The 15,069-nt window shown below is 48.9% G+C and overlaps 1 protein-coding gene across 1 annotated transcript; it reads right to left on the bottom strand.

Moving 5' to 3' along the window:
• Positions 1-13,355: 13,355 nt before the first annotated feature.
• Positions 13,356-14,303, bottom strand: LOC102935961 (olfactory receptor 52E4-like). Its single transcript, XM_037889550.1, has one exon. The coding sequence runs from the start codon at positions 14,301-14,303 to the stop codon at positions 13,356-13,358; it is 948 nt and encodes a 315-aa protein (XP_037745478.1).
• Positions 14,304-15,069: the final 766 nt, after the last annotated feature.

The raw sequence follows: 15,069 nt of genomic DNA, 5'->3' as shown, positions 1-15,069 counted from the left end.
TTTAATTTGCATATTGACCTGGGACTGGGGAATTGGTTTTCATTTCTCCCTATAACGAATGGCTCTAGTGGTGATACAGGGAAACTGGAGGGTCTAAGGGAATTGCTTGTATGACTTGTGGTTAGCCAGTGGGGTAAAACCAAAATCTTCTCTGTTTTGTTGGTTTGGTTTCCCTGAGTGTGGAAAAGAACCCCAGCCTTGGGCTGTAATTGCTCCACTCTAAGCAATCCTTGCCATGTTTGTCTTTCTTCCACAGGACAGAAGCGACTTTGTCTGTACAAAGTGCAAGCTGGTCTCCATCTTGGAAGAGAAGGTTCAAGGTCTGGAGCAACAGGTATCGACCCTGCATTGCATAATAGAAACTGAAGATTTCCTGGACAGAAGTCAGGATATGCTTCTACAGACATAAAGTTCTGAAGATTCAGAGCAGGCTGCGCAGCGGGGACAGGAAGACGGTGAAGAAATTTGGCAGCATGTGACCTCCAGAAGAAGAAAGGGGAGCGTCCATGTACCAGCAATGCAGATATAGGTAAGTAACCGTTTTCATGTTCTCTCCACAGGTACTAATGTGGAGAGTGGACTAGATGATACATCTGAGGGAAGGGAGCAGAAAGAGACTCCACCAATTGGAAGGCATGAGATGCACTGTCCCAGGGACGGGGGTCCACGACCACCGCTCCCAAGAGGAGGAGGTGGGTGGTGGTGGTCGGGGACTCTCTCCTCAGGGTAACTGAGTCATCTATCTGCCGCCCCGACCGGGAAAACCGAGAAGTCTACTGCTTGCCAGGAGCTAGGATTCATGATGTGATGGAGAGACTGCCGAGACTCATCAAGCCCTCGGATCGCTACCCCTTCCTGCTTCTTCATGTGGACACCAATGATACTACCAAGAATGACCTTGAGCAGATCACTGCGGACTACATGGCTCTGGGAAGAAGGATAAAGGAGTTTGAGGTTCAAGTGGTGTTCTCGTCCATCCTTCCTGTGGAAGGAAAAGGCCTGGGTAGAGATCGTCGAATTATGGAAGTCAACGCAGGTGGTGTCGGAGAGAAGGCTTTGGATTCTTTGACCATGGGATGGTGTTCTAAGAAGGAGGAGTGCTAGGCAGAGACGGGCTCCACCTAACGAAGAGAGGGAGGAGCATCTTCGCAAGCAGGCTGGCTAACCTAGGGAGGAGGGCTTTAAACTAGGTTCACCGGGGGAAGGAGACCAAAGCCCTGAGGTAAGCGGGGAAGTGGGGTACCAGGAGGAAGCATGAGCAGGAGCGTGCGAGAGGGCAGGGCTCGTGCCTCATACTGAGAAACAGGGACGATCAGCGAGTTATCTCAGATGCCTATACACAAATGCAAGAAGCCTGGGAAACAATCAGGGAAAACTGAAAGTCCTGGCACAGTCAAGGAATTAGGATGTGATTGGAATAACAGAGACTTGGTGGGATAACTCACATGACTGGAGTACTGTCATGGATGGATATAAACTGTTCAGGAAGGACAGGCAGGGCAGAAAAGGTGGGGGAGTTGCATTGTATGTAAGGGAGCAGTATGACTGCTCAGAGCTGCTGTATGAAACTGCAGAAAAACCTGAGAGTCTGTGGACTGAGTTTAGAAGCGTGAGCAACAAGGGTGATGTCGTAGTGGGAGTCTGCTGTAGACCACCGGAGCAGGGGGATGAGGTGGACGAGGCTTTTTTCTGGCAACTCACGGAAGTTACTAGATCGCAGGCCCTGGTTCTCATGGGAGACTTCAATCACCCTGATATCTGCTGGGAGAGTAATACAGCGGTGCGCAGACATCTAGGAAGTTTTTGGAAAGGGTAGGGGACAATTTCCTGATGCAAGTCCTGGAGGAACCAACTAGGGGCAGAGCTCTTCTTGACCTGCTGCTCACAAACGGGGAAGAATTAGTAGGGGAAGCAAAAGTGGATGGGAACCTGGGAGGCAGTGACCATGAAATGGTCGAGTTCAGGTTCCTGAGACAGGGAAGAAAGAAGAGCAGCAGAATACGGACGCTGGACTTTTGAAAAGCAGACTTTGACTCCCTCGGGGAACTGATGGGCAGGATCCCCAGGGGGAATAACATGAGGGGGAAAGGAGCCCAGGAGAGTTGACTGTATTTTAAAGAATCCTTATTGAGGTTACATCCAAACTAGGCCTTTACAATCATCCCTCATTCCTTTAATAACTTGTCTCTCTTCTTTCAAACTAACCCTTTACAAACAAAAATCTCCTTTTCTTTCAGTTCTCTTTCTATGCTTTAATAACATGCCAAACGAGGCCTTTACCATCATCTCTTCTTATGCAACCTCACCAAATAACTTTTCTTTCCTCTAAACCTTACCCAAACTTTCTTTTTTAATCTTAAACTCCATCACTCTGGTCTTTCCACCTTTTTCTCTAAATGTATCAAAGCACAAACACACACAAGACTCCTCCTATTCAAACATAAGAATTTTTTTTCAAAATGGCCGATGGCGCCAATCTTCGGTGCCAACGGAAAAGAGGATGGAGGGTGGGACATAAGCCCTAAATGACAGGTTTCAGAGTAACAGCCTTGTTAGTCTGTATTCGCAAAAAGAAAAGGAGTACTTGTGGCACCTTAGAGACTAACCAATTTATTTGAGCATGAGCTTTCGTGAGCTACAGCTCACTTCATCGGATGCATACTGTGGAAACTGCAGAAGACATTATATACACAGAGACCATGAAACAATACCTCCTCCCACCCCACTCTCCTGCTGGTAACAGCTTATCTAAAGTGATCATCAAGTTGAGCCATTTCCAGCACAAATCCAGGTTTTCTCACCCTCTACCCCCACACACAAACTCACTCTCCCGCTGCTCTGTGTATATAATGTCTTCTGCAGTTTCCACAGTATGCATCCGATGAAGTGAGCTGTAGCTCACGAAAGCTCATGCTCAAATAAATTGGTTAGTCTCTAAGGTGCCACAAGTACTCCTTTTCTTTTTGCGAATACAGACTAACACGGCTGTTACTCTGAAACCTGTCATTATGCAAGGCACTGCATTTAGCCGTATGGAGTGGAAATCTATCAACTGCATGAAAAAACTTGTACAGATACAGACAGACATCATCTTCCTTTCCAAATGCAAACAGATGGACATCGTACCAAAAGGACTGAAGGTAAAAAATCCATTACAATCTACATACCACACAGACTGTGCTGACAGCTTGTGCCACACGCTCTCAAAAAAACTGTGGAATCACCTGATCAACATCCTCTACAGCAAACAGGGAAAGATAAAGAATGAGCTCTCAAAGATGGATACTCTCATAAAAAAACAACCTTCCACACAAACTTCCTCGTGGCTGGATATTACTAAAACTAGACAAGCCATTTACAACGCACACTTTGCTTCTCTACAAAAGAAAAAGGACACTAAACTTTCTAAACTACTACATGCTACAAGGGGCCACAGCAATGGTTCCCTCAACCCACCCAGCAATATTGCTAACCTATCCAACTATACTCTCATCCCAGCAGAAGCAGCTGTCCTATCTCGGGGACTCTCCTTCTGCCCCTCCACCCCCACTAACATGATACAGTTCTGTGGTGACCTAGAATCCTATTTTCAACGTCTCCGACTCAAGGAATATTTCCAAAATACCTCTGAACAACATACTAATCCACAGAGGCCTCCCTACCAACATTACAAAAAGAAGGATTCTAGGTGGACTCCTCCTGAAGGTCGAAACAGCAGACTGGACTTCTACATAGAGTGCTTCCACCGACATGCACGGGCTGAAATTGTGGAAAAGCAGCATCACTTGCCCCACAACCTCAGCTGTGCAGAACACAATGCCATCCACAGCCTCAGAAACAACTCTGACATCATAATCAAAAAGGCTGACAAAGGAGGTGCTGTTGTCATCATGAATAGGTCGGAATATGAACAAGAGGCTGCTCGGCAGCTCTCCAACACCACTTTCTACAAGCCATTACCCTATGATCCCACTGAGAGTTACCAAAAGAAACTACAGCATTTGCTCAAGAAACTTCCTGAAAAAGCACAAGATAAAATCTGCACAGACACACCCCTGGAACCCCGACCTGGGGTATTCTATCTACTACCCAAGATCCATAAACCTGGAAATCCTGGGCGCCCCATCATCTCAGGCATTGGCACCCTGACAGCAGGATTGTCTGGCTATGTAGACTCCCTCCTCAGGCCCTACGTTACCAGCACTCCCAGCTACCTTCGAGACACCACTGACTTCCTGAGGAAACTACAGTCCACCGGTGATCTTCCTAATAACACCATTCTGGCCACTATGGATGTAGAAGCCCTCTACACCAACATTCCACACAAAGATGGACTACAAGCCATCAAGAACACTATCCCCGATAATGTCACGGCTAACCTGGTGGCTGAACTTTGTGACTTTGTCCTTACCCATAACTATTTTACATTTGGGGACAATGTATACCTTCACATCAGCGGCACTGCTATGGGTACCCGCATGGCCCCACAGTATGCCAACATTTTTATGGCTGATTTAGAACAACACTTCCTCAGCTCTCGTCCCCTAATGCCCCTACTCTACTTGCGCTATATTGATGACATCTTCATCATCTGGACCCATGGCAAAGAAGCCCTTGAGGAATTCCACCATGATTTCAACAATTTCCATCCCACCATCAACCTCAGCCTGGTCCAGTCCACACAAGAGATCCACTTCCTGGACACTACAGTGCTAATAAACAATGGTCACATAAACACCTCCTTATACCGGAAACCTACTGACCGGTATTCCTACCTACATGCCTCCAGCTTTCACCCTGACCACATCACAAGATCCATTGTCTACAGACAAGTGCTAAGATACAACCGCATTTGCTCCAACCCCTCAGACAGAGACAAACACCTACAAGATCTCTATCAAGCATTCTTACAACTACAATACCCACCTGCGGAAGTGAAGAAACAGATTGATAGAGCCAGAAGAGTTCCCAGAAGTCACCTACTACAGGACAGGCCTAACAAAGAAAACAACAGAACGCCACTAGCCGTCACCTTCAGCCCCCAACTAAAACCCCTCCAACGCATTATCAAGGATCTACAACCTATCCTGAAGGATGACCCATCACTCTCACAAATCTTGGGAGACAGGCCAGTCCTTGCCTACAGACAGCCCCCCAACCTGAAGCAAATACTCACCAACAACCACACACCACACAACAGAACCGCTAACCCAGGAACCTATCCTTGCAACAAAGCCTGTTGCCAACTGTGCCCACATATCTATTCAGGGGACACCACCACAGGGCCTAATAACATCAGCCACACTATCAGAGGCTCGTTCACCTGCACATCCACCAATGTGATATCTGCCATCATGTGCCAGCAATGCCCCTCTGCCATGTACATTGGTCAAACTGGACAGTCTCTACGTAAAAGAACAAATGGACACAAATCAGATGTCAAGAATTATAACATTCATAAACCAGTCGGAGAACACTTCAATCTCTCTGGTCACGCAATCACAGACATGAAGGTCGCTATTTTACAACAAAAAAACTTCAAATCCAGACTCCAGCGAGAAACTGCTGAATTGGAATTCATTTGCAAATTGGATACTATTCATTTAGGCTTAAATAGAGACTGGGAGTGGCTAAGTCATTATGCAAGGTAGCCTATTTCCCCTTGTTTTTTCCTACCCCCCCCCCCCCCCGACGTTCTGGTTAAACTTGGATTTATGCTGGAAATGGCCCACCTTGATTGTCATGCACATTGTGGGGAGAATGGTCAGTTTGGATAAGCTATTGCCAGCAGGAGAGTGAGTTTGTGTGTGTTTAGGGGGGGGGGGGTGAGAAAACCTGGATTTGTGCTGGAAATGGCCCACCTTGATTATCATGCACATTGTAGGGAGAGTGGTCACTTTGGATGAGCTATTACCAGCAGGAGAGTGAGTTTGTGTGTGTGTGTTTTTTGGAAAAGGAGGGGCGGGGTGAGAACCTGTATTTGTGCTGGAAATGGCCCACCTTGATTATCATACGCATTGTGAAGACAGTGGTCACTTTGGATGGGCTATTACCAGCAAGAGAGTGAGTTTGTTTGTGGGAGGGCGGAGGGTGAGAAAACCTGGATTTGTGCTGGAAATGGCCCAACTTGATGATCACTTTAGATAAGCTATTACCAGCAGGAGAGTGGGGTGGGAGGAGGTATTGTTTCATTGTCTCTGTGTATATGTCTTCTGCAGTTTCCACAGTGTGCATCCGATGAAGTGAGCTGTAGCTCACGAAAGCTCATGCTCAAATAAATTGGTTAGTCTCTAAGGTGCCACAAGTACTCCTTTTCTTTTTGTGAATCCCTAAGTGGGGTGTGGAAACCTATCAAAAACGTATGGTGATGAATGCTATCGGGTGGTATACTACTAATATGGAGATCCCCCATAATTATTGAGGTTTTTTTTAAAAAAAATTTATAGCCTCTCAAATCTCCCTGAACATTTCACAGTAATTATCACCACCCTAGTCAGGTGGTCAGTAGTATATATCCCTACTGCTATAGTCTTCTTATCCGAGCATGGAATTACTGTTCATAAGGATTTTATGGCACAGTTTGGTTCATTTAAGATTTTTACTTCATTTGATTCTGCCCTTTCACATATAGTGCCGCTCCCCTACCAGCACAATCTGTTCTGTTCTTCTGATATATTTTGTACCCTGGTATTACTGTATTCCATTGACTATCCTCATTCCACCAACTTTCTGTGATGCCTGTTCTATCAATATCCTAATTTAATACGAGATACTCTATTTCACCCATCTTATTATTTTCACATCTAGCATTTGTGTATAAGGACTTTAAAATATTGTCACTTTTAAACTGTCTGCCATTGCATAATGTTATTTAATGGCTTCCTTTTCCATTAGACTGTTTCTTATCAGATCCTGCCAATATTTTATCATCTTCCAGGGTCTCTTCCTTACGAGGACAAAGAGAATCTCCATTAACCGATCCTCCCCTAAGGGATGTCTCTTTCCAGACCACATGCTCCTCCATACCTCTTGGCTTTCCCTCATCCCTTAGTTTAAAACTGTTATATGACCTTGTTAATTTTAAATGCCAGCAATCTGGTTCCATATTGGTTTAGGAGGAGCCCATCTTTCTTGTACAGGCTCCTCCTTTCCCAAAAGGTTCCCCAGTTCCTAGTAAATCTAAACCCCTTCTTCCTATACCATCATCTCATCCATACATTGAGACCCTGCAGTTCTGCTTGTCTAAGTTGTCATGTGCATCGAAGTGGCAGCATCTCAGAGAATGTTACCATAGAGGTCAAGGACTTCAAACTCTTACCTAGTGGCCTAAATGTGGCCTTCAGGACCTCTCTCCTATCCTTCCCTATGTCCTTGGTACCTGCATGTACAACAACCACTGGCTCCTACTCAGCACTACCCATAAGTCTATCTAGACGTCTCAAGAGATCTGCAAGCTTTGCAGCTGGCAGGCAAGTCACCGTGCAGTTCTCCTGGTCATCACAAGCCCAGCTATCTATGTTTCTAATGGTTGAATCCCCTCTAACTATTACCTGTCTCTTCCCAATATGCACATGGAGTTCCCTCCTGCGAAGAAATATGCTCAGTGAGAGAGGACACCACGAGATTGTCTGGAAAGAGGGTCCCAACTGCTCCAGTTGAATGTTCTCCTTCTGAGACTTTCGTCCTCCTTGTAATGGTCCCTCGCTCTCCCGCTCGGAGGAAGACCACTTGGGTTAGTCCCGTCTGGCCCGGATCCGAATCTGCAAGACAGCCCAGAGCCGCACAATTGGGCTGGGCGATTAATAGTCCTTGTCAGGCTTTAGCCTGGGTTTGGGTAGCTCAAGTAGTCAGCCCTTAAACAGAGTCTATCCAGGCTGGCTGGGCCTGGGAAGAGCTCAGGGAGCCAGCAAGCAGACAGTCCACAGGCGAGCTGGGGCCTGGACTTGAGTAGGTTCAGGTTGCCAGCAAGCAGACAGTCTCGAAGGGTGAGCGATAAGGGAAGCTCCTCTTCATGGCTAGAGCCTCCCTGCACAGGGTAGGGGATCAGCCAAGGGGGGTGGGTTGGCAGGGGGACACGGGCCCACTCTACTCCACTGCTTCCCAGCCCAGGGCCCTGGCCGGGGCAGCATCGGCTGCTCCTGCATTGGCGGGGATCCAGCCGCAACACGCTGACTGGGCCACCCCTGGCTCTGCAGCCGGCTGCTTCATGGCTGCCCCGGGCCACTTCCTGCCACCCCCGGGTTCGGTGCCTCTAGCCTCCAGGCCTCTTCTGGCTCCTTGGGTGAGATGGCAACAGGTACTCTGGGCCAGTCCTCATCGGTGCCGTAGATTGGGCCCCGCCCGGCGAGGGTTCCTCTCGGGGATGCGGCCAAACCGGCAGAGCGTCCTTCTCCTCCACAGCCTCTCCTGCAACTGTGCTGCAGGGCCGGTCTCTGATACTCCGGGTGAGGGGGACAGGGCAATCTAGGCTCCGCTCTCCAAGGGACATGTAATGGTCCCTCGCTCTCCTGCTCGGAGGGAGACCACTCGGGCTCACTACACTCAACAGCACAGAGCCTGTCAGACTGGGGGGGGGAACCGATTTTCTCTGTCCCAGGAAGTCTCATCTATGTAGTTCTCTCTCTCCCCTATCTCCTCCATCTCAGACACTCTGGTCTCCCAAGCCTGTTCACAGTCCCTAAGCACCTGTCTCCCACTGATTTGAGCCTCTAGGAACTTGGCTAATGGGCTGGAGAGAGCTGGCTGTTTCCACGTGGGATTACCAGCTATAAGCCCTCTCCTGGAGCCAGGTGCTTAAGACAGGTCAGCGCTTTCTTGTGAGAGACCCGAGAGAGACATGGGAGCCCGAGATCCAAAATCTCTGCTTTACATGATTTGGAGCAGAGAATTAAATACAGGTCTCTCATGTCCCACGTGAGTGCCCTGACCACCAGGCAAATGGCTATTCTCAGTGGGTCTCAGTCAGTCTGTCTGTCTAGAGCTGTTCCACTTTCTACAACTAAACCATCAGCGGAACAGGGGTTTGAATCTGGGTCTCCCACATTCCAGGTGAGGGACCTAAACCACTGGGCTATGGGATATCCTGGGAGAGCAAACAAACAGATGCCCGTCCACACACACTAATACGCGCATGCACAAACACAGATTGAAATGCACACACACACACACACATACATGGACCAACGTGCAACAAACACACGGACACACATGGACACACACACAGATGCATGTGAACACATAGATACATGGTCGCACATGTACACAAATGCATTCCTGCCTTGCAAGGCTCCATCCAAAAGGAGTGGTCTGAGAACCCCTAGCAGAACGGGCCTGCTGGGGAGAGGGACAGGACAGGGGAACAACTTCTTGGAGAATCCCACCAGAATTTAGGACTGAGGTAATTTAGGGCTGAGAGAATTTAGATCTGCGCATAGAATCATAGAATCATAGAATATCAGGGTTGGAAGGGACCTCAGGAGGTCATCTAGTCCAACCCCCTGCTCAAAGCAGGACCAATCCCCAATTAAATCATCCCAGCCAGGGCTTTGTCAGCTTGTTAGCAAAGCCCCTTCCTTAGGTGGCTAGCAGCTGTAGCGCCATCGTGGGAGGAGAACATGGTGTGACGCTGTATGATTGAATATGACCATTTTTATCATTGTTGCTACCACTGTTATACAATTGCAACATATCTTATACGGAGAATGTCCTGCCAGGTGTCAATGGGAAAGCTCTGATTTGCTAAGTATGAATATTCCATTTATGTGCATATATCATCTTTGTATCTGAAGTTATGAATATTGTAGCAGGGTGCAGACTCACCGGTTGGTGCCTCCTGCTGGTCGTCTGGGAATGGGCACCTTTTTAGCCTCGAAGTGCCCTCTGCTGGCCGGTAGCTCGCCTGCCTCAGGCCCCCTGTCCCTCCCGGACCCTGGTGCCCCTTTACCTCAGGGTTCTCCCCCAGCAGTACCCCAGCAAACCTGGAGCTGCTACACAGATGTGGAAGTGGAGAGGACCAAGCCAGGAAAGTGCCACAAGATATTTTCTTCCCCCAAATGTGGCTCCTCTGCCGTCTGTGTTTCCCCAAGTTCTCTTGTTCCAGAACTGATCTGAACTGAACTGTTTGGGGTCAGGGAGAGAGAGTTTGTGTCTCCCTTGGAAAGTACTCCCCGGAATGGTAAAGACAGGGAGTCCTTGTTCTAGTGGTTTCATCCCATCTCTCTCTCTCTCTCTCTTTCTCCTGGTTCATTTATGTCCAGCTCTCTCTTTCGATTTGTAACTCACCCCCACACAGACGTGCCTCCCTCTCGCTGTCACTTCTAAGTCCCTGGCCATTACCAACTAGAAGCCAGCAGCTGTGGTAGCCTAGAGTGTAGCCTATTTTCTTGCCTATATATCTTTTCTTATAAGTTCCTTATTTTCTTATGGGCTTAATCATTTGTTTTCTTAATAATTTTACAGATTTAGATTAGAGTAGATATCACCTGTAACACAAGGGACCTGCAGACCACATCCTGTATGTTGAGCTAAAGCAGTGAGCATATATGAAAAGATGTGGAGAAAAGTGCAGCCAGAACCTCCTGTGGAAGTTGTGGAGGAGTTGGAATAGGGGCTGCAACCTTGCGCATTCTACAGAGGCACGTGCCAGGGTTTGTCTCATGCCACAAACTGGCAGGCATCTGTAATGGGGCTGAACTGTGTCATGTACGTGCCTGTGCTCATGGCTCCATGAAGGTGCCACCAACCGATATCCCTGGTTGGCCATGGGACCAGGGTGGAGTACTTTCTGGCCCACCAGGGTTTCTCACCCTCCGAAGGTGGTACTAGGTCCCACCACTTGGTATCAGGGCATCTGAGGAAGTGAAGCACGTGGAGCATGAGAATGTGAACTTGTTCCCTCAGTTGAATTTAGAAATGAACTGGCTGCAGGGTTTGCAGCTGGCTTGGGTTATGAAAGGGAGGGGGCCAGGGTGCTTGATGAGACAGGAGCCCAATCAAGAATTCCAGAGGTCCTGGGGTGAGGGGTCAAGGGGGAGCACCCTCTTGTAGGACCCGTTCAAGGAACAGCTGGGCAGTAGGCAATAAGGTGGCCCCCGCCTCTTGGAGCATGCATAGTGGGATCTGAAGGCTGAAGAGCCCCAGGTGAGCTCCGAGATGAAAGAGGCCATCATGGCCACTGAGTGGTGGGCCAAGAACTGGGCCGGTTTAATGCTGGAGGAGTGGACCTGGGCAAGGTGGAAACAAAACACATACATGAAGTCCAATCAGGTGTGGCAAAACCGATCGACCTCCACCTGGACATAGGTAAAGGTGGAATTGTCATCCGGGTGTTGGTCATACCAGACATCCACCAGGGAGTGATTATTGACAATCTCTCTGAGGATGCCTGCAGAGGCCTGGCTGCTCTCGATCCCTGAGTGATTCTGGTCCTCAAAGATGGTATTAAAATCCCCACCCAGGCTCAGGCACTCGTGAGGATCCAAGGTGCCAAGGAAGGCAAACACCTATTGTAGAAACACACCCACTCTGAGCCTGCATTCCTGGGGTAGACATTGAACAGATTCAACGTCAGCCCCTCCACACAGGCCTGGAGGTGCAGCAGGCGACCAGGGACGACCTCAGCAACTCCCAGCATCTCAGGCTGTAGGTCAGGGGAGAACAACCACAGCCACATGAGCTCTGAGGGGTCTAAAATATACCCGGTGCCCCCACTCCAGCCTCCAGCTAGTCTCAGTGGCTAGATCCTTGTGGGTTTCCTGCAGGCAAACCACAGAGTACCCTGTGTCACAAAGCAAGGAGAGCACCTGGCAACTCTGGAGACCCACCCTAGAGCCTCCGGAGTTCAGGGTTGAAAAGGTGGTTGGCTACATTCTGAGGGCTGAGGAGGATCCCCGTGGACTGAGGAGGATCCCCGTAGGATCCCTAACCGGCCTTGCAACATTCACTGACCAACCTGAAAGGCTTGTCACAGAAGTTGTGGGCCCACAGATTGACTAACATATTTTGCCTCCCAGTTCCCCTCCACTCCTCCAAAACATCCCTCGTGGCCCAGATGACGAGATGGATGTCTCCCCCAATGCTGGAGAAAGAGCTTCATCTTACCCTGGACATCATCGGTGTCCACCAGAAAATGGTGATGCTCTTCCCACAGCACAGTGGGGACAGGGTAGTGGACCCATGATGATCCTCTGCCAGGGCCCCTGTTCCGACCCTGTGGCCCACGGAGATGGGCAATGTGGGAGCAGGCCACCAGTGCGGGGACTGTACCGGTGGCACCATACCACCCGTCTCTGTCTCCACAAAAGGTAAGGAAGGTGGAGGGAAGAGAGCAGCCCCTAAAGGGTCAGGGAGGGGAGAGAGAAAAAACGCCCTCTGAGGTTCAACCAAGGACACGGGAAATGAGACGACCCCTGGGCGGCAGCAGTATGGAAGATGGGGGGACAAAAACGAGTAGGGCTTCTCTGCCTCCCATCCCTCCGCAGCTCCTGCCTCCACTCTGTGGCTGTGGCCAGGGGTCAGGGTGGCCTGAGCTGAGGGCTTCTGCCACTCCAGCCAGGGCAACCTGGGCTCTTCCCCTTCCCCACGGCTCCTACTGGGGCTGGAGGCTTGAACTCCTGCCAGACGAAGCTGAGATACCCCGGGCTCGGGGCTCCTGCCCCCTTCTGCAGAGCTGCTTCAACGATTCACATGGGGATTCCCATGTTCTGTTCATTCCCTGTGAAGCACCTGGCACTGGGCACTGTCAGAAGACAGGCTACTGGGCTACATGGACCATTGGTCTGACCCAGTGTGGCCATTCTGGTCTTCTCATTTAGACCCCAGATGTATCTGCCTCCTGCTGTGACACACTGTACCCCATTCCCCTTCCAGAGCTGAGATAGATCCCAGGAGTCCTGACGGGGTCTCTCTCTCCACAGAGTTAGTAACAAAGTAAGAATAGACATTAACATTTTAACGCTAACCACTGTCCCTTAATTAACTTGCCGTAAGATGTGAGAACATATTGATTTTAGAGATGAGTGGGTCACAGCTGACAAGGGGAGGGGAAGACAAGAGCAAGTGACAGGGGCAGGGCATTTGGGAGAAAGACACACAACAGGGGCGAGGCTTGACAGAAGAGATGGGTCAAGATTGCAATTACAGGGACCCAGCTATCAGCAATTAGAAAGGTGGCAAGCCAGGATATTCTACACAGACAGATTCCCCAGTCTGTCACATTAACAGAGCCCAGTAAGGACAGGAAAGGATTTAATGTCTCTGTCTGTCCAGTAAGTGATTCAGGAAAGGCGCCCAGGGGCATGCATCAGACAGCTCTGCATGGACCTCGGTGTGAGGGCCAGACCATAAGAAGTAAATATTTAGGTCTCTTTGTGAGTAAAGAGCTGGAGCAGCCTGCCCCGGATCCGTTTGGTCCTCAACCCATAAATAATGGGGTGTAGCATGGGGGGAACCAGCTGGTACACACTGGCAATGAGAACAAGAAAATGCAGTGGCACATTGTGGCCAAACCGGTACAAGAGAGAGAAGAAGAAATCTGGGATGTACAAAGCTGAGATGGCACAAATATGAGAGATGCAGGTTCCAAAAGTTTTGAGCCGGGCATCCTTTGTGGGGAGGCGGAAGATAGCCCGGAGAATCAGAATATAGGACACAGCTATAAAAAACACATCCATTCCGATCTCAGACAAAAGATCGAACAGCCCATAGTAACTACTGATGCTGATGTCAGCGCAGGCCAGCTTCACCACAGCTATATGCCCACAAAAGAAGTGGGGGATGATGTTGGTTCTGCAATATGGCCACTGCCTCGCCAGGAAGGGGTAGGGTAATGCAAGTATGCCACCGCGCAGCACCACGGCCAGGATTATCTTGGCCACCACAGAGTTTGTCAGGATGGTGGAATGTCTCAGGGGGTGGCAGATGGCCACATAGCGATCAAAAGCCATGGCCACAAGGATTCCAGACTCCATCCCTGAGAAGGAGTGAACGAAGTACATCTGCGTGAGGCAGGTGCTGAAACTGATCTCCCTGGAACTGAACCAGAAGATGCTCAGCATTTTGGGCAGGGTGGATGTGGACATGACCAGGTCAGTGACAGCCAGCATGCAGAGGAAATAGTACATGGGCCCATGGAGGCTCGGCTCCCTCTTCACGATGAACAGGATGGTGAAGTTCCCCAAGACAGCTATGGAGTACATAGCACAGAAGGGAATGGAGATCCATATATGGGCTGCCTCTAGGCCAGGAATGCCAAGAAGGATGAAGGTGGAGGGGTTGGTGAAGTTGGTTGTGTTCAAATCTGACATGGAGTAGGGGAGAAAGTGTCCAACTCTGAGGCATAAGGGTGTCTCCTGCATTTACCGTATGCTCTCTGATTTTCTGTGTGTTCCCAGGATCTCAGGTGATGGCCGTAGTGTAAATGCCTGAATGGAGAGACAATGTTTATATGAAACACTGCATGGACTACTGGAAGCTGGTCTCATTGGAGAAGCAGATTGATCGCTCTTCACACACTGAAAAATTACATTTTCATTATTCAGAGAAAATAACTATGAACAATAACCCTACTAACTCCAATTCCATATTTTGTGGTGCTCCCTGCATTAATAGTTCCTACACTTTGTGGTGGGAGACCCCAAAGAGGCACCAGCAGGAAACACAAGTGTGGATCCTGGTTATCCATCATTATCTCAGGCAATGAGAGCCGGTAGAGGGAGTCCATACCTTAGGGGGTTCCCCATTCAACCAGTTGCTCGAAACCTCAGAGGGGAAAAAAAACCAAACTTTTGGGAAGATATGTGCTGAGAGATTCTTTGATAAAAGTTTATTAAGAAGTGGAAAACTCATGATTCCACAGTCAACAAAGTGAACAAGTTTGGGTAAAAACTCAGTTCAGTGGTAAAGTGAAGGCAGCAATTGAAGAGGTGGGAAGTAATATGTAACATAGAGGAAAAAGGGAAAATAGAGAGCCAAGAATAGAAATTGGAAGTTAAGAAAATTGATAAGTGAAGTTAAGACATCAGGGAAAACTCCATGTTTTGCAGGATTCTGGATTACAAAAAAGAGGTTATT

Source organism: Chelonia mydas, chromosome 1 (assembly GCF_015237465.2).
Source record: "Chelonia mydas isolate rCheMyd1 chromosome 1, rCheMyd1.pri.v2, whole genome shotgun sequence".
In the NCBI taxonomy this organism is placed as follows: Eukaryota; Metazoa; Chordata; order Testudines; family Cheloniidae; genus Chelonia; species Chelonia mydas.
This window is presented reverse-complemented; position numbering and strand designations above follow the sequence as displayed.